The 24,913-nt window shown below is 37.0% G+C and overlaps 1 protein-coding gene across 1 annotated transcript in view; it reads right to left on the bottom strand.

The window, feature by feature from the left end:
• The window catches only part of fam184ab (family with sequence similarity 184 member Ab), a 161,764-nt gene extending 157,463 nt beyond the window's left edge, over positions 1 to 4,301 (bottom strand). The window contains exon 1 of the mRNA XM_067383181.1: positions 3,739 to 4,301. Coding sequence (XP_067239282.1) covers positions 3,739 to 3,918 — 180 coding nt within the window. The 5' untranslated portion in view covers positions 3,919 to 4,301. The remainder of the gene's footprint in view (positions 1 to 3,738) is intronic.
• Positions 4,302 to 24,913: the final 20,612 nt, after the last annotated feature.

The raw sequence follows: 24,913 nt of genomic DNA, 5'->3' as shown, positions 1-24,913 counted from the left end.
GGAAAGTTTCTCAGGGGAACGCAAACATTTAGCGAGTGAACGGAAAGTTTCTCAGGGGAACGCAAACATTTAGCGAGTGAACAGAAAGTTTCTCAGGGGAACGCAAACATTTAGCGAGTGAACGGAAAGTTTCTCAGGGGAACGCAAACATTTAGCGAGTGAACGGAAAGTTTCTCAGGGGAACGCAAACATTTAGCGAGTGAACAGAAAGTTTTCTCAAGGGAACGCAAACATTTAGCGAGTGAACAGAAAGTTTCTCAGGGGAACGCAAACATTTAGCGAGTGAACGGAAAGTTTCTCAGGGGAACGCAAACATTTAGCGAGTGAACGGAAAGTTTCTCAGGGGAACGCAAACATTTAGCGAGTGAACAGAAAGTTTTCTCAAGGGAACGCAAACATTTAGCGAGTGAACAGAAAGTTTCTCAGGGGAACGCAAACATTTAGCGAGTGAACAGAAAGTTTCTCAGGGGAACGCAAACATTTAGCGAGTGAACAGAAAGTTTCTCAGGGGAACGCAAACATTTAGCGAGTGAACAGAAAGTTTCTCAGGGGAACGCAAACATTTAGCGAGTGAACAGAAAGTTTCTCAGGGGAACGCAAACATTTAGCGAGTGAACAGAAAGTTTCTCAGGGGAACGCAAACATTTAGCGAGTGAACAGAAAGTTTCTCAGGGGAACGCAAACATTTAGCGAGTGAACAGAAAGTTTCTCAGGGGAACGCAAACATTTAGCGAGTGAACAGAAAGTTTCTCAGGGGAACGCAAACATTTAGCGAGTGAACAGAAAGTTTCTCAGGGGAACGCAAACATTTAGCGAGTGAACGGAAAGTTTCTCAGGGGAACGCAAACATTTAGCGAGTGAAGAAAGTTTTCTCAAGGGAACGCAAACATTTAACGAGTGAACAGAAAGTTTTCTCAAGGGAACGCAAACATTTAGCGAGTGAACAGAAAGTTTCTTAGGGGAACGCAAACATTTAGCGAGTGAACGGAAAATTTCTCAGGGGAACGCAAACATTTAGCGAGTGAACGGAAAGTTTCTCAGGGGAACGCAAACATTTAGCGAGTGAACAGAAAGTTTCTCAGGGGAACGCAAACATTTAGAGAGTGAACAGAAAGTTTCTCAGGGGAACGCAAACATTTAGAGAGTGAACAGAAAGTTTCTCAGGGGAACGCAAACATTTTGTGAGCGAACCCAAAGTTTCTCAGGGAAGCGCATACATTTTGTGAGCGAACCCAAAGTTTCTCAGGGAAGCGCATACATTTTGCGAGTGAACGCAAAGTTTCTTGGGGAAATGCAAGCATTTTGCAAGCAAATGCAAAGTTTATTGGGAGAACGCAAAACATTTGCAAGAAAAGCATTAACAATTTAAATTGCAAATCAACAATGAGGTATAAATGTGCTTAGCAGTACAAAGCACTAAAAATTGTAATGTGACAGAAATAAGATAAATTACAAAATCCTCTGCACACTTTTTTGATGACACATCATTTCCTCGTGCTTCGCACGTCCTTTAAAAGCAATGACCCAGGTGTCCATGTTTAATGATAGTCTGACAGGTACATCAATACTCAGCCAAAGCATTGTAATCTCATTTATGAGGCACAGCCCGAGCTCCCTAAGGATGAATGAACTTCAGTGTGCATGCGCAAGAACAGCAATCATAAACCAACAGATCTGCCTGAGGCAGTGACTGAGTTAAATCATTTTATAGATTATGGAATATGAATGGTTGCACACATTTAAGGTTCAATATGTATTTCGTCACTCACTTTGTATTCCTGATCCAGTATCTTTACTAACGGTTAGGCAACAAGCACAGATCAAGGACTGCCAGAACAATGCTTTTTTACAAGACAATATAATCAACAACCTTTCACAGAATAGAGGCTTTGAGTACATGAAAATATTATATTTCTTCAATCTTCCAAGCAATCACTTGTAGCGAACCAGTCATTACACTAACAAATTATTCAAGACAGATTCACTAATGAATCATTCTGTCCATTCTGTGAATCATTTTGACCATTCATTACAAATTAACCAACACAAAAGAGCAACTGGCTCATGATAAAAAATAATGAACTTTACACAGAATAGCAGCTTTTGGGTATGTGAAGATATTTTATTTGATTCATCAAAAATTCAAGACTTCAAAGCAGACACTTATGGAGATCAGGTCATTATCATATAATATCTAGCTGATAAGGTATTTTAGAGAAAAATGCATATTCACTATAGGAATTGCAATACCTTTCCCAGGGCTGCAAAACTCAACTCTGATATTTCCAGGTTGTCCATGACCGTGGGAACCCTGAATGGATCTAATACCTGAAAATTAATAGCTGACGCAGGCTTGGGAAACATGCCATTCCCATTTCTCAGTCAGGGCTAAGAGGATCATACAAAACAGCAGGTGTTGATAATATTCACAGATTAAACCACAGATGTAACATACAAATGATAATGTAAATGAAAGTATCAGGATGATCTGCCACCAACCCTATACCAAAAAAGCCAAACTCGAATATTAAAAGGCATGCTTACCGTATATAGATTCTTACTACACCAGCAGAGAAAGTATGCTATATATGCTATAGATCTTTCAATTTACTCAATATTTCCACAGCGATCAATCTGAGGATGGAGGATGATCAGTGTTGTAGAGGCCAGAATTATTAGCACTGAATTAAAAACAACTATGGTATGATGGTATTAAGCATACAAAAATCAACTTTAAGCAAGTTTTAACCCAAGAATGCATGTCCCAAAACCCTTCATGAATGCATAAAGGGGTCAAAATAAGCCGTACTGGATTCTGCATAATTAAAAAAATAAAGAATGTATATGCATAAATATTTCAATCATGTTAATTTGTTCACTTTCCATATACATGTACAATAAAAATAATATTCAACTAATGTGTGATTATGTCAAATACAAACGTGCCTAGAAGGCTTTGCAGATTATGTGGATATGATCCTTACAGACAGGACCAGCACATCTCTCACCAGACGGCTTTTGGGCAGATTTTGCTCTGCTTCCTTTTGAGGGAGCGAGACCAATGAAATGGGAATTATCCGAAAAATAACAAAACATAAACTGTAGGACGGGCTTCTCTTTTCCAATCTCATGAGATGCACCCAGAGTTGCTTTATAAGCAGTATTTAAGGAGTTCACATGCTGCATACTTGTTGGATGCTTTTCCTGCACGGTCCTGCCCATAGGAAAAATATATGTTTGTCTATATGTATATATCAAACCATTACAGACAAAAAATATTTGAGTACATATTGTTCCTTTTATAAACGCTAGTAGTAATATAAAACTCCTTTATAACATAAAACATTAGACAGACATAAACAACATCTGAGTAGCAATAACTGTCATTTCAAGGAATTAAATATGATTATTGATATTAAATATTATTCACAAAATAATTTTGATATATTTTCTGAACCTGTAGCAACTGTAAATTAGAACTATAATGATTTTGGTGAGACTCTCATTCTACAGTTTTGAGAAATAAATGGAATATCTAGAAATCAAATGTGTTTCTTAATCAAATAGTTCACCATATCTGGACATTTTGAGCCCATTTATGCATTCTAGGGTTAATCCAGACTGAAGGCCAAGCCTGTTGTCATTTGGATGGGGGTCTCCGGCACTTTCAATGCGCATCGCTCAACCTGCGAACAACACACATGGCATTACGCATCCCCAAAACGCGCACAAAATTACCTTGGTCAGCTGTGCTATCTTCTTGCTCATCTTCAGGTGGAGGTCCTGCGTGTATTCGAGGGTTAAACCGGACGGGAAGGACGTGCTGGTGGATGTTGAAGTGGAGGTGCTGTTGTATTTCCCCGTCGAAGCGCTGCCAGCGGGGTTGTAGTAATGCTGCCAGCCCGCTCCAGTCGCCATCTTCACGATATTATATTACTATGGCTGTAATATAAAGACTGTAATGGCAAATGGCAAAGGCAGATGATCCTTCGATCCAGATAAAGCAAAAAATAGAGTGACAATGAAGGCGTTAATCCACAAGAGTCATTATTTCATCCGGATTAAAATCATCTGCTCCTACTGTAGTCTGTTAGAAATAAGCGAAAGCGTTGAGATGAGAGACAGATTAACCACACATTTCGTCGGTTTCCTTGCTTCTTGTGAATTGGCAGTACATTTAACTGGAGGAATACATCAAATGTTTTGGATTCCTGACAGGTGCGTCGCGTTTAATAGGCAGACGGCGCGTCTGACACGAGTCCGATCGCCGCTCGTCTGTAGGATGCAAGAGCCGGTGCAGGTGCGATCCAGGTTCGAGGCATTTCTGTCGGATCCTGTGAGTGTGTCTGTGCGAGCGGTTGCTGCACTGAGTCTGTTACCATGGATCATCTCAACAGTTTACATTATGCCAGTGACGTCAGTTCCGTTGGTCACGGTTTTCTTTGATCTCCGCCTCCTGTCTCTCCTCCACTCTGCTCTTTCCTCTTTTGGATGTGATGTAATGAAAAAAGTCGCTGGAAAAAAGTGATTTTGAAGGTGTCCGGGTAGGTGGACAGGAGCCAAAAATAAAACATAATTCTATATTTGTTTCTGAAAATTCGTGTTTGAAAATATGTTTGCGTTAGGCGCAAACTCTTGGTTTACTTAATACTTGATAAATGTAACGTATGAAATTATAATTACATATAAGAATCCTTCATTAGATTTTTTCTCTAAAACCAGTTAATATTTCTCAAGGTTTGTTTTTGAGTCATTTTCTGTCATAACTTTGCTACGAAAAAACACACGTCGACCTTTTGTGACAACATGCCCCAATTGCATATGAAATGTGTCACGCTTTATAAGCTTTTCAGCAACATTTAAACAGTAAACACAAGAAATTATGAAAACCAGTTCAACCACATCAATATTAAACAATTAAAGGGTTAGTTCAACCAAAAATCAAAATTATGTCATTAATTACTCACCCTCATGCCGTTGCACACCCATAAGACCTCATCTTTGGAACATAAATTAAGATATTTTTGATGAAATCCAAGAGGTATATGACAGCAATTTAATCTCCACTTTCAAGGTCCGGAAACAAAACAAAAATAACGAGTTTATTCAATAATACCTTCTCTTCTGTGTCATTCTCATACTTTGTTTACAATCAGCGCTTCCAGGTTCTATGTCAGAACGCCGACTCATTATTGGCTGGCTCCTGCTCATGTGAACAGCGTCTGCCATACTGAGCCCGCATTCTGACTCATTTGAAATAAAAATATTAAAGGTGCTAAATAGGATGTTTTGTTTTATACATTTTTGCAATATTACTTGAAACTGTCTTTACTAACTGATAAAAGACTATTTATTAGGTGCACTGAAAGGAATAATATTAATATACATCATCTGTGCACGACGTAGGGCCATAAAAACATCAGCCAATCGTTTACGCGATCATCGTGTAAACGATTGGCCCTCTGGCTTGTCAATCACTGCCGTGACGTTCCTTGTGAGAGACGTGCGCGGATTGGCCCTCTGGTTTGTCAATCACTGCCATGACGTTCCTTGTGAGAGAGGTGCGCGGATTGGCCCTCTGGTTTGTCAATCACTGCCATGACGTTCCTTGTGAAAGATGTGTGCGGCTGCGCGCTCCGGTAACTTTCCACACTCCACAGGCGCCGCATGCAAGGTTTTTGTCAGGAGACAGGAGTAACAACTGCAGATTATGAGTTACCTGTGCTGAGTCAGAAATAATGAATCCACTAACACGACGCAGCGAATGCCGGTGGTAAACACTCGTGTCCCAATACTCGTGCACGAGTTTTGGGAGGCGTTCCCTTGAAATGAGCTGTGAAGGAGGGGGGTTGTTCTTACGCATGCGCTCATTTCAAAAACTCACTAACAGTCTTTGGTTTCTCAGTTGACGAAAAGATCCTATTTAGCACCTTTAATGGACTATTTTCACAGACTACACATTTCCAAAGTTATCATTATCATAAATCTAGTAGTTTCATATATTTTTAAATTTAATGCACATTTATGCACAACAGTGAGGGAGTGATGGCAAATTTGACATCAATCTCTTTATATTTTTCCCCCTTTTTTGTAAAGTTGTGGAAACTTTATTATGGATTTTCTTTTGCTATTGGAGAAAATGGAGATACAAAAATTATATTTGTTGTCATCTCCCATTCACTGCTAGACCTACAGAACCAGCGGCGCCGTTTTAGGAGGGATTTAGCCCCCCTAAATTTCCACCCAGCCCCCCCAAAAAATTTGTGAGTAATCTGTACACTAATTCATGATCGTATTCATTTTATAATAAACCCAAAAGCAAAACACAAGAAAAGAACTATAAAGGGAGTGGAAATGGCAAATGAGCTAATGAGTGGTCCTCTGCAGCCATCTACTGGTTATGGTTGTAATTTGATGTCATTTTCATGTTAAAAGTGTTTGTTTTCCACCAGGTGACAGAAATCCTCCACTAAAGCATGGTGCATTTTCCATGTTATCTCCATGAATGAAAATGAAAAATGTAGATGTTCTTTAAAGTTAATTTTATTGCACAACTGTAGAGTGTTTAAAACATTACTTGGGTTGAAAAAAAAAAATCAAAAACTTTTGTTTGCCCCCATAAATCTAGACATTCTACAGTAATATAAGGTTTGTCTATATTTTTAAAGAATATTAATGAATATTAGCTGGATGGACTATGAAATGATTAGAAATTTAATCAATAGGCCTATTCAGGGATTAATTTGATAGTGTAGAATCTACTGTATTATTCATGCCTACCTTAGTATACAAACATTATTAAATTAATATTTTAAATCCCTCATTGGGGGCTGAACTCCCCTATCCCAGAATCGCCCCTGATGACGACTTCCAATTCTGAGAACCCTGGAAATGTGAAATCTGCTCATGCATTCCTTCACAATCCAATGTGGACTGCACCTATTAAAAAATATATTTTAGTATACTGTGCTGGATATTAAAAATGTCTGCATGCATCCTTGAGGCATCTGAAATTCATGAGCCAATGATTATGCTTTGAAAATTAAAATACATGTGGGCCTGTAGTAGAACACAGTATGCTGTAGTAGTGGGTAATAATTTGATTTTCTATAAGGATATTTTGCAGCACACAGAAACAAATATTGTAAGCATTTTTCAACATGCAAACAGTGGCATGAGTGCCATTTTAAGACATTTCATATTTCAAAAGATATTGCACAGGGACTGCAAAGTTTGTAGATATATGAAGGCCGCACAACCTATTTCATCATTCTCTGCCACTTTTTCTCCTCTGGTTATGGTTGAGATGGCTGAAAAATATGGTCCAAGGAATGAATCACCTGGGAGAGCAGGTACTGTCACAAAAGACAAGTGATAAATGGACTGCTATTGTTATTCTCCAAATAGCCTTGCATGGCACAGCCCATGGAGAGGGCTGCATTTCATCACACATAATACCACTGCATTGTTTTGGTTGTGTTGTTGGTGTTGATTATGCATCTATTGGAGTTAGCTAGTCTCACAGGAGGCCAAGATTATCATTTAGAATGCTAAATGAACCAATCTCAAAGGCAACACAAAAGTTTTGCATTTGTAGATAGTAAACTATCATGTGCAAAATCTCTCTAGAAATTTTTTGTTTTTTTGGTTTGTTTTTTAAAAAGGATTACCCAGTTTTTTTTCTTTTTATTTATTTATTTATTTTACACTTTATGCAAATGCTTGGCAAAAAAAAAAAAAAAAAAAAGCAAATGGAAATGCTCTTATAGTCCAACTTCCTCCAGGGCTCAATTAAATATGACTGACTGCACATCGCTGGCAAAAACGTTGCCTTGCCACACTTTAGTTTCTCTTTTACATTGAGATAGGAACCACACTGAGAAATGCATAATCTAAAAGAAAATGAGAAATGCAAAAGTAATACACTGCAAATTAGAACTAGTACACAAAGAAAAAAAAAGTTACAGTTCATGAAGCACAGAGCTTATTTGACTGCAGAGTGCTGGATGCAAATATAATCATTAAATGGATTCCCATAAATCACTGTTACACAGGCCTTCAGTTTTTTGCTACAAAATTTCAAACATTGTTTTCTTTTGAATACCATGCAACGATGAATCTTTCACAATTAGACCAGCCACATTCAGTTCGTATGAGATTTCAAAGAAAAAAAAGTATGCTGTATTTATGTAATTATATAGTGCCTTAAAATGTTAAAGACACAATATGTAATTTGTGCATTGAAATATCCAAAAATCAGTAATATATTTTGGTCAGCTGTGTACTTGTTTCTAACAATGTTTAAATCCAGAGAAAATCGCAATTTTAACCAGTGTAATGGTCCGCAAGGGCGTAATTTCCACTGAGGACAGGGGGGACATGCCCCCCCCACTTTTCAAAATCCCATTTGTGTCCCCCCACTTTCAAACTAGTTTGTAATTTCCGTAATTTCCAATGGGGACAGGGGGGACATGTCTCCCCACTTTTCAAAATCCCGTTTGTGTCCCCCCACTTTCAAACTAGTTTGTGTTATGATTTTTTAACCGCACGCCGTCATCGCCACGGAGGAGCAGAACATGAGAGCCTGCCTGTCCAGGAACGTCGCGTACACACTTTTAAAAACAGCTCATTGAAATATGAGGAGGTATCGCGGTTGCGGCACAGTCAGCGATGAAATGCCAGAAACAGCAACAGATGACTTTAATGTCATCGTGGATGAAATGAAAGAAGTTGGTTGATTCAGTAAATTAGCTCAGGTCAGGATAATCATATTTTCTGTCTACACCTGTTGATGTTAGTGACTGAGCTAACGTTAACATACACTGATGCTAGATAACTTCTTATTTAGACTGTTAGCTAAATATTTGATGTAAGAACATTGTGTGTAGCATGAAAACGAGTCCACTTTTAGGGTGACCCAGACGTCCCTGTTTTTTGTGCTCCGTCCCCGACTAGAGCCATCACCGGAAATGTCCCCATTTTATAGTTCGTTCTCAAAATAACCCGCAAATACATTGCAAAAATGTCCGACCAGCATACAGCAGCCAGCTGGTTATCGGAGCAATCGTGTAGTGATCATGTTCACCAACAGAGGGAGCCGTGCAGCCACACTGGTCGCGCGCACGCCGCTACTTCATGAAGAACGTGAGAGAAGAGCAGCATTCAGTGTTGCCAAGTCCGCTGTTTTCCCAGCGGAATTGGGGTACATTTTCACTGTTCCCGCGGGTCATTTTTCATGTCTGCTGAAGCGACCCAAATAACATGATATTTTGCCGCTGGAATGCGACTTTTACCTGGGGAGCCCTGTCAAACACGTGGATTTTACCCCCCGGAACGCGATTTTTACTGTGGGACCACATAGTTTTGAGTATAGCGAGTTTTGTTGTGAAAACCTGGCAACCCCAGCGCCATTGTCATCAGTTTTTAAACATCGTTATCATTTTCAGCTTTCAGGAGGTACCATACTAACTGATAATGTTAAATTAAAGCGGAACTCAGTAAGATTTGCAAAGCTCCCCCTACAGGTTCCTTCAGTGAATCACACTGTAGTAAATACTCCAAGCGCAGCTCTGGACTACAACGACTACAACGCTCACCAGCACAGTAGTTTTGCAAATACAGTACAGAAAATCTCGATGGAGGTAGGTAATTTTCGAAATTGTCTTATAAAGTCATAATATATACCTTGTTTTTGAATTACCGTAAAGCATTTTGTCACTCTCGCGTGAGCGTGAACATGAGGCGAGATTGTGTCGGGTTGGCGCAGCTCAACTTGCAAGTGCTGTTTTCTGGCGTAGACGTGCCAGAGGGGGTTAGTGCTCGCCTCAAACACACCACTACAAGTCAATTAACCATCGCAAGGACTTAGAAAACTATTTATGAAGGTAAAAAAAAAGTTACTTAGTTCTGCTTTAAGACTGGCTATGACACGGTGACAAAAGCAAGACACTCTTCTCTGATCCTCAAACACATACAACATGAGTTTTTAGTATTTCTTGAGTAAATAAAGCGCTGTACTTATTCAAACAAATAGTTGTTTACTTACCCTAATATTTTAAACAAGCAGATCTCTCTTCAAACGGCGTGTAGCACTTCTTTTACGATAGAGGCGTGTGGAGTTGTGAAGTTTGACTGACAGTTTGAAGAGCCAGTGGAGTTACGAGGTTTAGCCACAAGCTCTTTTTAAAACTTTTCACTGGTTAAATAAATATTTCAAAACCCACAGAGAGACGTAAAGGATGTCCAAAGATTTATGAAAAGAAAATAAATAAGAAAAAAAAATTGTTTATCTGGCCAAAATATATTTGAAATATAACGTAAATATATGTGGTAAACAGTGAAGTTCGATGAAATATATTTTTGAAACTGAAAATATATATTGTTTCAACCTTCATATATTTGAAAAAGTATTTCAGGGGCAAGAAAATACATTTCCAATCTTACAGTCGACAATGCAAATGTGGGTGGAAGAAAGCGTTACGTTCCATTAAATGTAAGAAGAATTTTAAACACTTACAGAAAACAAACAAACATGAATTTTCCCATATTTTTCACATTGACCACTTTTGTTCACATATGATCTTCCCAAAAGAAGAGTGATCATGACACTTGATCCCCAGCCTGGAAACACCTTCACAGATGTGTATTTTAATTATTATTTATTAATTTAATTACTTTATTTGTAATTTAATGTCAGTGTAATAGCGTTTGAATGCACATCATATAAATTTAAAAAAATTAATTAATTAATAAAATCGCGATTAATAAAAAGGCGTTGCTTGATGATGGCAAGTTTGAGCGTGGAATCTTGGGACATGTGGTGTTCACCTCACAGCTGGTGGAAACAATAAGGATAGTACTCGGGAAGAAATCATGTTCATGGATGCAATTATTAACTTAGTACTCGGGAAGAAATCATGTTCATGGATGCAATTATTAACTTTATTGTAGTTTGAAGAAGAGCAGGACTGAGTGTTGTGGAGCTGAAGGAGGCCACTGGAGCGAGCAGCGGAACGTTTAGTCCGCTTCTGCTTTTCTGGTAATGAGTATGAGGTAACGCACTTCTGTTTATCATATTAGATACATTTGAATGTGTTGAAAATTATGTTATAACATTACTCTGTGCATTCACTCGGCGGCTGCTGTGAGACACTGTTACACACTGCAGTAAGATAGATCGATTTTAGAATATCAAATTAAATATCGGATGGCTTGTGTTGATAAATGGCATGCAATTCATTTTAAAACGTAGTGTATGACGGAGAAAATGCTGTATTACTGTTACTAAAAATAAAGCTGCATCTGATTATGCTATGTTAGCTACTTCACAAAATAGTGTTTTTCTCTGAGGCACGGTAAAGCATGGTACTCACAAAAAATAAAGAAAATTAGATTTAAACAATAAGACTAAACGTGTTGAGCTATATAACAACGATTTTAACGATTTCTAAACGTAACCAAACAGTTGTTCCCTTATCTATTAAAACATGTAAATATTAAAGCGTCTTTGCTGTTTCCATGGTTTCTACAAAATAAAACCAAGGGTAACACGGGTATGATGCAATTGACAGGCAACCCCTCACACGTCCCAGAGCCTTGGTTAAAATTGCAATTTTCTCACGATTTACAAATAGTTGCAAAATATGGGATATTGTAAGTACTCAAGTGAACAAAATATATAACACTGGCCTAGTGGTTTTTGGATATTTTACTGCAAAATTCTTACATATTGCACCTTTAACATGCATTTAGCTGCCTACCAACATGTACGGAAACTCTGTACAACCCAACGCTCCCAATGCGGATTAGAGTTCATTTCACGTTTTTATGGATATTTCATATTCTCTTCAGCGTCTGTAAATGAAGAAATTAAAACATAAATATTAATATTTAAATTTTAACACTGTACTATAACATTAAATAATTATTTTGTATTAAATACTCGATTTCTGTATTCAAAATTTTGATTAAGGTTAAGTTTACAGTAGGCTACTTCACCGGCGATACCATTAGAATACTATTAGCCTTAGATGTCATGGACCTCCAAATATGATGATCCTCATGTGAGAGACCAACATTCTAAAATTTAAAAGGCAGTTATATACACTGCCCAGCCAAAAATAAATAAATAAAATTTAAAAAATCACTCTTTGGATTTAAATAGACACATGCTTAAGAGTCTATGATTGGATCATTATTGCAGTGCTTATGTGTTTCTAGCATGTTATATGTTCGGCAACAGTTCTTTTAACTCTAATTGATGGAGTGTGTAGCTTTTCATTTCTTAAACAACCAAGGAAGACACATTATGACCATATTCCAGGATGACAATACTGAGGCCAATTCATCAAACTCAAATTGTAAAAGAAACATGAAGAATCATTTTCACTCATGAATTGGCACCTCTGAAACCAGACCTTAAATTCATTGAAAGCCTTGGGATGTGCTGGAGAGTAGACTTTACAGAGTGCTCAGCTCTTGCATTTTCAATACTTTAGATTTTGACCAAAAATTGATGCCCCTCTTGATGGAAATAAAATCACAATGTTTATTTCCATCAAGAGGTGCATCAATTTTTGGTCAAGATCGTGGTCTCCAGCATATCCCAAAGACTTTCAGTGAATTTAAGGCCTGGACTCAGAGGTGCCAATTCATGTGTTACATTATTATATTTTTTTCTACTCACAATAGTACTGCACTATATTATACATTTAGTTATTTATTAAATCAAATGTATATTATTTTTATTTAATACAGTTTATTTATTTTTTAACATTTCTCGAAACTTTTCCACAGACTCCCTTGCAGCTCCCCTGAAGGCCACCGGAGCATAGTTTGAAAACCCCATATAGAAACATTGATTATATGGTAACTGAAAATGGTGCTACATTCACATCACACTGCAGACTTGTATAATAACCCTGACCTATTGTTGGTATGTTGATTCCGTAATGGATTTCTTTGTTAGCAGAATATAGTAGGACTAAATACTGATCTGTTCACAAATAATAACAAGATTTTTCTTTTAAAATGTCCATTTTATAACACAAATTAGTTTTTAAAGCACAGTCCTTGGTACAGAGGACATTGCATTCAGCTGAGTTGGGTTGCTAGGCAATGACTTGCTAAAGCTCTTAGTCTCTCCATGAAAGATTCAGAGCTTGGTTTCAGTTATAGCTGTTTTGGAACTAACAAGGAAGTTCTGAAACTTACAGGATGTTTTTAGAGTACAATGACATATTATATGTCAAAAGATAAAGGAAAATTTGATTTCCTAATTCATGACCCCTTTAATGAAATCTAAGTGATTTCTGTCCCTCCTTTGACAGTCCAAGCAACTACCACTTTGTCGCTTCAAAAAGTTCATAAAAAGATCGTAAAAACGAAAGACTTGTGTGTTTGGAGCGACATGAGGGTGAGTAAATTATGTTTTTTTTTTTTTTTTTAGTGAACTAACCCTTTAAAGCAGAACTAAGTAACTTTTTTACCTTCATAAATAGTTTTCTAAGTCCTTGCGATGGTTAATTGACTTGTAGTGGTGTGTCTGAGGTGAGCACTAACCCCCCGGCACGTCTACGCCAGAAAACGGCATTTGCAAGTTGAGCTGCACCTACCCGACACAATCTCGCCTCATGTTCACGTTCATGCAAGAGTGACAAAATGCTTTACGGTAATTCAAAAACAATGTATATATTATGACTTTATAAGACAATTTCGAAAATAACCCACCTCCATCGAGATTTCTTGTACTGTATTTGCAAAACTACTGTGCTGGTGAGCGTTGTAGTCGTTGTAGTCCAGAGCTTGAGTATTTACGACAATGTGATTCACTGAAGGAAACTGTAGGGGGAGCTTTGCAAATCTTACTGAGTTCCGCTTTAAAGATTTCAGTTTAAAATTCTACATTTACAACTAGCAACAATCTATTCTATTCAGCTGCTGCAGCTTGCCCTGTAATGGTGCTTCGAGAAACATGATCCTATGAAATGTGCTGTAGCCTATAAGCATTTGTTCATTTTACAGTAATAAGGCTGTGAAAACTACAAACATTTGTTACAGTGAACTCTTAAAGCGACTGTATTAACATTCTCATTGCCTGAAGTCTACTTATAATATTGGCCAAGTTTTCTTGCACTAAAAAGCTGCATGTGTTTCTATTGCCTTTAAGAAAATTGATTATAGGCTCTATTTTTCCTAGTTAGAGAGGCTGCGGAAATATTGGAAGCAGTTAACCTCATCTACCGTCATCTTCTCCACCTGCTGCTCATGTTCTCATGCTGAGTACCATGAGGCTTATCAGACCCTCCACACTACTGTGATCATGCAGAGTGGCTATTTCTGTGTCATCTGCAAAGCTGCATGAGAAGAAAATTATACATACAAGTACCAGACAAGCAGGATTCTTAGAGTCCTGTCAGGGCAGGTTATACCCTTCAGTTGTGGCATGCATTTCTCACTCAGGTGGTCTGTGAAGTGGATTTCTGCAATGCTCATCAAGGTTTAGTGAAGGACTGAAATGAATCAGTACTGGATATGTTGTCGTGCAAACTCTTTCGGTCTTAGGCTATTATTAAATGCACTAAGCCAAAAGTAATACAACAGCAAGTTAGTATAATTGTAAAAATGTCCCCCTTCAGGTCATGGTACAGGTCATGTCTGTTTGTTGTAAAATCTTTACAGATTTTTATAAAGTAAATGTAAGAATATCTTTTATATTGTTCGTTATATTTCAAAATGAACACTTACTTGACAAAACAAACACTTAATGTTTATTTGTAGATTTCTCAATCACCATTATTGCATTGAATTATATGTTTTTCTCCACAGAAAAAAAAAACTACACAGCTTTGTTAATAAAAGTAAGCATTTAAATCATCTTACTAAGTTATTATGAGTGACTGCTGATATTTATATGAGTTTTATTCAAGTAGTCTACTGTACACATTGATTTAAATATATATTAAAATTTCAACTTACTTTTTACCTATAAAAATATCAGCAGCTGCATCAAATTTTGCAGTTTGAGCCTTGAGCGAAAATAAAACTGACTTTTTTGTATAAGCCATTAAAGTCTGGTGTGACACAAAAAAATCAAACTTTTTATAAATATTTTGAATAAAGGTTCAATAAACCATTCCATTTAAAAAAAATCAGATTTTTCTTGACTATTATTTCATATGTCATGCTTTAAGTTGCTTTTGCTTGCTAACTTTCTGCTCCCTGACGACTTGCAATGATTATTTTTCCATTTCTTTCAACACATGGATTACATTTCTGCACCACTAAACATGCAAAAGATTTATTTGCAATGGGAAATATTAGTGTTTATTGTAAAGTAGCTTTTGAATACTTTTAGAATCACATGATTCCATGTTTTGTTGGGCTTTAGGATTTATAAAAGTCAAACAGCAGGAAAAGAGAGAGGGGTTAGTCTCATGAGAAGCATAAGCTTTATATTTTATAATGCTGATTTAGAGTACACATCATGCATGATGTCAGTGCTGTCAGTGCGCAGTGGGGTGCAGCATTTCTCTCTTTATCCTTAAGTAATTCAGTCTCTGTGCTGTTTTGCGTAAGGAGACCTAATGTGGTAAAAGAAATCCAGTATGAAGTCCGATTTCAGCTGGAATCTTGCAATTCTACAAATACATGAACATTTTGGATAAACAACTGTTGATTCATTTTATATATATATAGTAATGCCGCTTAAATGGTTTCTTAAAAATAAAGGTTCTTTATTGGCATCGATGGTTCCATGAAGAACCTTTAACATCCATGGAACCTTTCCATTGGACAAAAGGTTCTTTATAGTGCACGGAAAAAGGTTCTTTAGATTATAAAAATGTTCTTCACACTGGTTCTTTAAAGAACCGTTAAGTAAAAGGTTCTCTTAAGAACCTTTCTAAGTAAGTTGAGTAAAAACATCACTTCAAAAACCCTCTTTTGAAACCTTTATTTTTAAGAGTTTATATACACTTACTGGGCAATGAATTTGGTGTTAACAACATGAAAGCATGGATCCATCCTGCCTTGCATCAATGGTTCATGTTAGTGGTGGTGTAATGGTGTAAGGGGTATTTTCTTGGCAAACTCTGGGCCCCAATACCAACTGAGCATTGTTTAAATGCCACAGCCTACCTGAGTATTGTTGCTGACAATGTCCATCCCTTTATGACCACATTGTATCCATCTTCTGATGGCTACTTCCAGCCATGTAACAAATATCACATCATCTCAAACTGGTTTCTCGAACATGACAGTGAGACCTCCACAGTCAACAGATCTCAATCCAACAGAGCACTTTTGGGATGTGGTGGAACGGGAGATTCGCTTTAAGTATGTGCAGCCGACAAATCATGTCAATGTGGACCAAAATCTCTGAGGAATGTTTCCAGCACCTTGTTGAATCTATGCCATGAAGAATTAAGGCAGCTCTAAAGGCAAAAGGGGGTCCAACCTGGTACTATCAAGATATACCTAATAAAGTGCCCAGTGTTTGTATACAAAAATAAAATGCAAATTTAATAATACAGTAAACAAAAGGTGATTGGCTACAAGGGTAAAGGATTTTATATTCCTTCACATAGATGCACAGACATGCACCGGTTGGATTAAGCCATACATATTCATGTTTCATTTGCACTTGCGGTTCTGGCCACGTGATTCCTCTTGGCACGGCATCAAACAGCGGGGCGATGGGGTGACAGGCTCTCTTCTGCTTAAAGGCAAGTGTTGGAGCTTTGCTCTGCATTCCAATGTAACTCTGATGAGTCTCCAGAGACACAAAGCATTAAGTCAGCATCTAAGAACTACAAAATAAGAAACAAATTTGAAAAACGCAAACTTTATTTTCAAAGAAAGTGTTTCGCCAGTATTTTAAGTTCAAAGGGAGGTTTGTGCTGTTAGAGAATCTGTTTATGTTGACTAATTATGAATGGAATACTAAAGAGACCTTTTTACTGTGCAGTACATGGTCTTATTCCCATAATATTTGTTAGATAAACATTAAACACATAATATTAAGCTTAATATATTAAATAAAATATGAAATTCTCAATCATCAAAAATATAAAATTAATTTTAAGTTAAAAGGGACCTATTATGCAAAATTCACTTTTGCCTGATGTTTGGACATAAATGTGTGTTGGCAGTGTGTGTACACAACTACCCTATAATGATAAAAATCCACCCACTCCTTTTTTTTATCCCCATAAATCATAAGCTGTGTCTCAGAACAAGCTGTTTCCAGATCCCTGGCAGTGTGAGGTCACAAAAGCCACAGGCCCCGCCACAGTGTTGACTGACACTTACGTTTCAACATAGACCCGCCCTGAGCGCGTTGTTTACAATGAGTCCGCCATTGCTGCACTGGCGAGAATGTCTCCCAAGCGATTTAGGTGTTCTGTAGCTGGATGGATTCATCCACATAACTCTCTTCATTTACTCCCTAAATCTGAGCTGCTGAAAAGGAGGTGGATGAACTTGGTTTTCCAGGAAAATGCTCCCTCAGTTCTGCCGAAATTCGTTCTGCTTAGTGAACGAATATCAATACAAAAAGGGACAATATAAAACAGAGACTGTGCTAAAATGTGCTACTCAAGGTGGATATACAAGTAAAAACTGTTCGTGATCCAGCTTACAGTCTCCAGAGTGATACTATGGCAGTAATGAAGGTAAGAGGGCACTTTATTACAGTTCATCAGAGATATTTTCGGGTAACGTATAAAGTTTATTAAGCACCACCCGAAAGGCATAAGGCCTTTATATATTCGTTTACTTTTAGTTGTAACAAGTGTTTCGGTTTTTCTCCGTTATGTATGTTGGTAATACAAGGAAAGAGAGAGAGTTTATGGATAATATTTGAATGCACACTTGCAGTTTTTTATTAATCTCTTACAGAGATTTTCTAGAGTGAAAACAGACGCTTCATCTTTTCTGTGAAGTAAGTTACAATAAACGTCATAAATCTGTAACGTATAGTTTTGGCCATCATTCGGACGGTACAACAGGCTTGTACTAATATAGTGGATTAAAAACAAGAAAGCAATATAAGTTATAACCGTAATTGAACTAAACTATACCTGTTTTATCTCCATGCAGCATATATTCACAGTTTCTGACATTATAGCGCGTCCTGACTGAATCCTGTCACCAGAGAATCAGCTTGTGAAGCTCCGCCCTCTTAGGTCGATCCAGAGCCTGGTCGATCGCAGTAGCTCATTTGCATTTAAAGGGACCGCACTGAAATGGCTCGTTTTTGCTCAACCACTAAAAGTAGTGCTATAAAAAATGATCTGTGGGGTATTTTGAGCTAAAACTTCACATACACACTCAGGGGACATCAGAGACTAATTTTACATCTTGTTAAATAGGGCATAATAGGTCCCCTTTAATATCTCAAAGCAAGATCTAATTCTTTAAAAAAGTTCTTTATTGGCATATGGTTCCATGAAGAACCGCATGCTCTCTTTTTACTGCAGAAAAGGTTCTTTTTTTTCTTTTTTTTTTTAAAGGAAATGGGTTCTTTAGATTAATAAAATTTCTTCACAGAAGTTCACACTAAGAAAAAATATGGTTCTTGGAAGAAATAAAAGGTTCTTCTGTGGCATCACTGTGAAACCCCCCTTGTGGAACTTTTAAAAGTGCAGATTAACAATTTACATCCCGTTCATGTATATATTTGTTGTCATAATGTAAATAAATAATAAAAAATTTAAATATAATTAATATAAAAATGTCTGATATTGAACAAAATATATTGCTGGAAGTCTAATCTATCACTTTTATAGAAATTCCTCCTTATATTACAAGTACATTCTTTTTCTTTCTTTTCCTTTCTTTTCTTTTTACATTACAAAGTAAAAAGAAATGAGCCTGAAATGTACCAAGGGGTTCATTTAATTGGAATTAATTTACTGGATGTTCATCTTTTTTTGTTAAAAATGGTCAAATTATCCAAAGAGCTGATCTGGGCCTCTCAGCAATAACAATGATTTTAACCCTCATCAGATGAAGAGTCGAGAATGACCATCATTGAGCACCTCTCCCTAAGGCACTAGAGAAATTGCACTATTCATTTCAGTCTCTGCTGAGATCTCACATTGGCTCTGACATTAGTCCATTCAATTAGCCCTGTCCTGTCCTCATGGCCTCCCTCTGGCAGAAGTCTGCATCTTCAAAAATGCTGTTTTAACAGCTGAATGTGGGCATTAATGAATAATGTGGATGCAAACTTTTGGTTTGAATTTATCCACCTTTTTTCCAGAGAAGCCCACTGCATTTTGAATTATGTGTGCTCCAGTTTGGGGAACTTCCATTCAAAAAGACTGAAATGAATAATTTCAACCTTGAACAACAAATAATTATTTTCTGTTAGTTTGACTGAATGAGCTGTCAATTTTCCTTCATATTTTATTTTCAGATGTCATAAGAATAACATAACACTTGATATTTTAGTGTGACTTGGTATAAAAAAAATATCTGTGACAAGAGCTCTTTTCAGTCACTGCGTTCTTTTCCTCCTGATTATTTTTCCCCTGATTTAATTTACGATATATCCCATAAATAATTCATTGGACTGCACTGAGAATCTTTCGTTTTTCTCCTCAAATCCTCACGTCTCTTTCCAAATTTGTTTTCACACGGATGCTTTAAAATATAAATGTCTCTCCATTTCACTTCTAATCCATTTTAACAGCATTTACTGGAATGATTCTAAAACAGGTAAATAAAATTTATTATCTGTCAAAAAAAAAGTTGATAAACATTTTTTATTAAGGCAACATTACATACTGTATGTTAATACAGTGACATTTAACCCATCCATAATATTGCTGTGGAAAGAATCACGCTTTAATCCATGTTCTGTTGAACGCTGTTGATGCTTTTACACTTTTAAATTTCCTCTTAATGTTCAATGGTTGAAGCAGGGTGAGTAGAATAATGTCATCTCATTGTGCCCAGTTTTTTGAAAAAAGTATTGCGTTCATTGAGCGAACATTTCATATTTATTTATATTGTGGGGCTGTTGAATGCTTAAATCTGATTGTCTGATGAACGTTCTAAGCTGTGCAGTTATTTTCAGGGAAACGCATGGCTAAAGTAGTTCCAGGCATGTCTTGACCACATTGCAGTTCCATATCATTTCAAAAAATGATTTTAGTTATTTCAAAGGTCCTTACAGCCTACAACAGAAAAAGAACCAAAACCCACAACAACACTGTCTGGCCAAGCAAATAAATATAGTAAACAATAAGATAAAGATGAATCGCCTTCGATTATGAACACGATATTGCGTAGCTTGTCCGTGAACTACGGCTCTGTATATTAAGTGCCTCTCCATTTGAAAGCAGGTGATGGACATTTACCGCTAATCACAGAACCGGCTTTACTGATGAGACACGCATGACAATCGCATGCGATTAATCGTGCAGCCCTACCTGAAATTGTCTTTACTAACTGATAAAAGACAATTTATTAGCTCCACTGAAATGAATAATATTAATATACATCATTTGTGCATGAGGTAGGGCCTTAAAAACATCAGCCGATGATCGTGTAAACGATTGGCCCTCTGGCTTGTCAATCATTGCCATGACGTTCCTTGTGAGAGACGCGCTCCAGTAACTTTCCACACTCCACAGGCGCCGCATGCAATGTTTTTGTCAGGAGACAGGAGTAACAACTGCAGATTATGAGTTACCTGCGGTGAGTCCGACATAATGAATCCACTAACACGACACAGCGAATGCGGGTGGTAAACACTCGTGTTCCAATACTCCCGCAAAATAAATTGTGAAAGAGGGGCGCTCATTTCAAAAACTCACTAACAGCCTTTGGTTTCTCAGTCGACGAAAAGATCCTCTGTAGCACCTTTAAAAAGTTCACTTCTAATTTGCATTTGTCTAATACATCTGAAGAATAAAAGGTTTGAGTAAAATGTTGAATTTGAAGTGCCACTATTATGGATTTTTGAAAATTACCTTTCATGTAGTGTGTAACATAGCTCTAAGTGAATTAAAACATCCTGCAAAGTTTTAAATCTGAAAGTGCACCGTATATAAAGTTATTGTCTCTCAAACGTAAGAGTCGACTCTAAGTCAATTAAACAAGTCATTTGTAAAACGAATCCCAAGTTGTTTCGTTGTGATGTCACAATGAAACATTAGCATATTGCCTGCCCACTTATTGCGCGCAGATGCCAGGGAAAAATCTTTTTTTCAACAATACCACAACAGTACAATCAGGCTCGAATCGATACAGTAAAATCGATGCCATCTTTTCTGTCCATACATTGTATATAATGTCTTGCGAATTGATTGTTGTCATTCAGCTATGGCAATGAGTGTGCAGTGCGTACAGTAGACCAATCACAAAAGATTGCACCATCTGACCAATCAGAGCAGTGTAGGCTCACGGATAGGAGGGGTTTAGAGAGACTGATTCATTGAACTGCCTCTAACAAATCGTTTACAAAACATTGAGAACTAAGAGGAAATTAAATGCATATTATGAGAAAACTAAAGTGTTTTCTGACCTTGCATGCATGTAAACATGTTGTAGGAGACTCCCAAAACAATATTACATTTAATATTATAATATTAATCCTCTTACAGTTTTCCTTTTGTACAAAGGAGTTCACATTTTGAAAACAACAAATGGCTTTAATAATAACCATAAATGGGCTTTTTCTCTCTTGAAATAGCAGGAACATTAAAGTGTATTCCCTATGAAGGTTTAAGGCTATGACTGGCTGAGCATGACCTGAAAAGATCTGGAAAAAAATCAGTCATATTGGCCCTCAGGTGGTGCACTTGTTGACAGGACTGTATACAGAAGCGTTCAGCTGCTTTGGACACGTGCTCATCCTGGACTGCTGTAGGATATTCCCAGTAGAAGAGTGAATGAGTAATCACCAGTCGCTATTTTGTTTTGTTTTATTGGCGCACAAAAGTATTCTCGTCGCTTTATAATATTAAAGTTAAACCACTGTAGTCACATGAACTGTTTTAAATACATCTTTAGTAGCTTTCTGGGTAATGTATGAATGTAAGAGTTAATTATCTTGCTGGCAATGGAGGCCTCACTGAGCCATCGGATTTTATCAAAAATATCTTAATTTGTGTTCTGAAGATGAACGAAGGTCTTATGGGTGTAAAACGATATGAGGGTGGGTAATTAATGACAGAATTTTCATTTTTGGGTGAACTAACCCTTTAATTTTGTTTTGTCTTTGTCTTTAATGTCTTTGAATCTCAAAGTGACGGCACCCATTGACTTCCATTATATGAATCACCAAGCACCACGCTTTCGGCTAAAAATCTTTACTGTTCTACTGAAGAAAAAAAAGACACCTACATCTTGGATGGCCTAAGGGTGAGTAAACTAACAGCAAATTTTCATTTTTGGGTAAACTATCCCTTTAAAATCCATTTTTAGCATTTAATTATTGCTTGACAGGTCAGTAAACAGTTATTTGCTGTTGTCCATATCTTAAAATATGTCAGTGCCATTGTTTTGTCTCAAGATACACAGCTATAATTTTTCTAGTGTACATTTATAAAAGCTACTTAAATACCCTAGTTGAACCAAGGCCTAATCCTGGCTTAGGCTAAGCTCTGTTTGTGAAACCGGGCCTATACTTCATCACCCAATGCCAGATAACCCGAAACATCTTTATACAAGGTGTAAAGGGTGTCAGCGATAAAATGCTGTGTAAGGTCCTTGTAAACTGCGCTATAAGCCCAGCAGTTAAAATGCCACCTTCATAACTGATTCAAACTGAACAGCCCACAAGATGGTCATGAACATTGTCCCTAAAAAGAAGTGAGATACTAATTACAGAAACACCTTATTGGCATAAAGACCTCAGGCTGAACTTGCAGGTTTTACAGCTTATTTTTAAGCCCCTCAAAGAGTCATGAATTCACAGAAAAACATTAGAGCAGACACTGCAGCAGGGTCTTGTTCTACCCAGGATGCTTTGCAAGATGAACTACTCCCTTTAGCACGGCTCCTTTGGCTGTACAGTGCTGAGTAATAACAGAGAGGTTAATGTGAGGCACAACCGATCATAATTGGGATTCTGGGACCAGGAAGTGATTAATGTGTTTAGAGGAATGTTTAATCAGTGGCACAGGACAAATTTAGCAAGCTGTGGATTGTGTTAAGGGCACTCTCACTTTGTAATGTTTGGAAAATAAGAAACTTATTGAAGTGCATTAGGTGCTGAGTGGTTTAAGTGCATTTCTATGTGGTTGCTAGGGTCTTCTGGATGGTTGCTAGGTGACTTCTTGCATGCCCAAGTCCAAAAGTTTACCCAAAATGGCTAGAATCTCTTCTTTTGATGTAAGTCTCAGTGTTGTTATTGTCATCTGAAACTATTTTTGTACTGTTTTTGATAATTGAATTAAGCTGAAATAAAATAATATATAAATATTAGATGAAAAAAAAAGTGTTTTGGCTGAAATTGAAGTACTAAAGTTATTAAAACTGAAATAAAAATAAATTAAATCTAAGTTCAAATATAAACATTTATTAAAAGCTATAATGGCTTTATTGTGAAAATGTAACAAGAAACAGGTAAGTCTATGGGATATTTTTGACTTCTGATGATCGCTTATAAAAATAATAGCACAATTTTGCTCAGATATGCACTGAACTGTAATATTCATGGTTAGGGATTTGTTTAAATCATGCACACAATAAAACACCACAATAATTAATTATTGCTTCGGCAAACTCCATTAATGGTTCAAAAATAACATTCATTTTTCTCTTTATAATGGACAAACAATTCATGTTTCTCAAAATGGCTGAGCTAATTAAACACTGAATATTAATACATACATCTGAAAAGCTTTCACAGGTTTCAAATTATCAACGCAATGAACAAATCTTTCATGAGAACAAAGCTAGGAAAAATTGCTATTGTCAAAATATTATCAGGCAAACCCATTCAAAAGGCTTTTTAAGAGGAATGCAAGGGCAGATACCAACAAACACCCTGCATATGAATGCAAACACAACCATGACATTCTCCATTTATAGCAACCCGTGCAGCTGTTCTGCAAATGTGATGTACAGATTGCAAATGAAGCACGAGATTGCTTAATTCAAAGATGAGCTTTGGATTAAGCCTGAGTAGGTATATTACATGTTTGCAGTGCACCCCCCTCCAGCCCCGACTCACATCTGGTCTCTGTGTCAGACTCAAAATCACTCAAAATTATTCTCAAGTCAGCTGATTATCCAGATGACGTATAAATGACGGCTCTACCACAATCCCAAATCATGACTGTAAATCCACTTTAATTCCCCAAGCAATCTATGTAACCATTACAGCAGCTGTTTGTGTGTTTTCTGATTGGAGTTCTGCATTAATCACTGATAATCTAAGCAATGATTTATTGAGCAGAGCCTGTGGAAGCATATTTCTAAAAGTATGATCTATTTTATACAAATACTTCCTTAAAGCTGCAGTCCGCAACTAGGTTAAAAGTTTACAAAAAATATATAATGAGAATATACAACATGAATCCATTTTCCAAACCATGTTTTTGTCTTATCCTGAATCATTATGGTACACTTATAATAAGTGTTTATATTCGGACTATTTCAGACCAGACTGGTAGGACTCGCCGCAGAGTATCACAGGAACTGCGTGACTCGCCATAGACATACACATAGAAAAGTAGCTCCGGCTGCAATGTTCTTCCGCAAGACGCGTGCAGTTCTGTTTATTAACCACTAGAGGGCCAAAAATCGTGGACAGCAGCTTTAAATTACAACACAAAAATATTAATTTGCTCACTTATATGTCTTATGTTTTAAAAGACAAACAATACATCACTGTAAACCGTAACACTCAAAATAATTAATTGGTTTGAGTAGGACAAATTAACTTATTATTACT

This window comes from Chanodichthys erythropterus, chromosome 4 (genome assembly GCF_024489055.1).
Source record: "Chanodichthys erythropterus isolate Z2021 chromosome 4, ASM2448905v1, whole genome shotgun sequence".
NCBI classification, from domain to species: domain Eukaryota; kingdom Metazoa; phylum Chordata; class Actinopteri; order Cypriniformes; family Xenocyprididae; genus Chanodichthys; species Chanodichthys erythropterus.
Note: the sequence above shows the minus strand (reverse complement) of the source record. Positions and strands in the feature narration are given on the sequence as shown.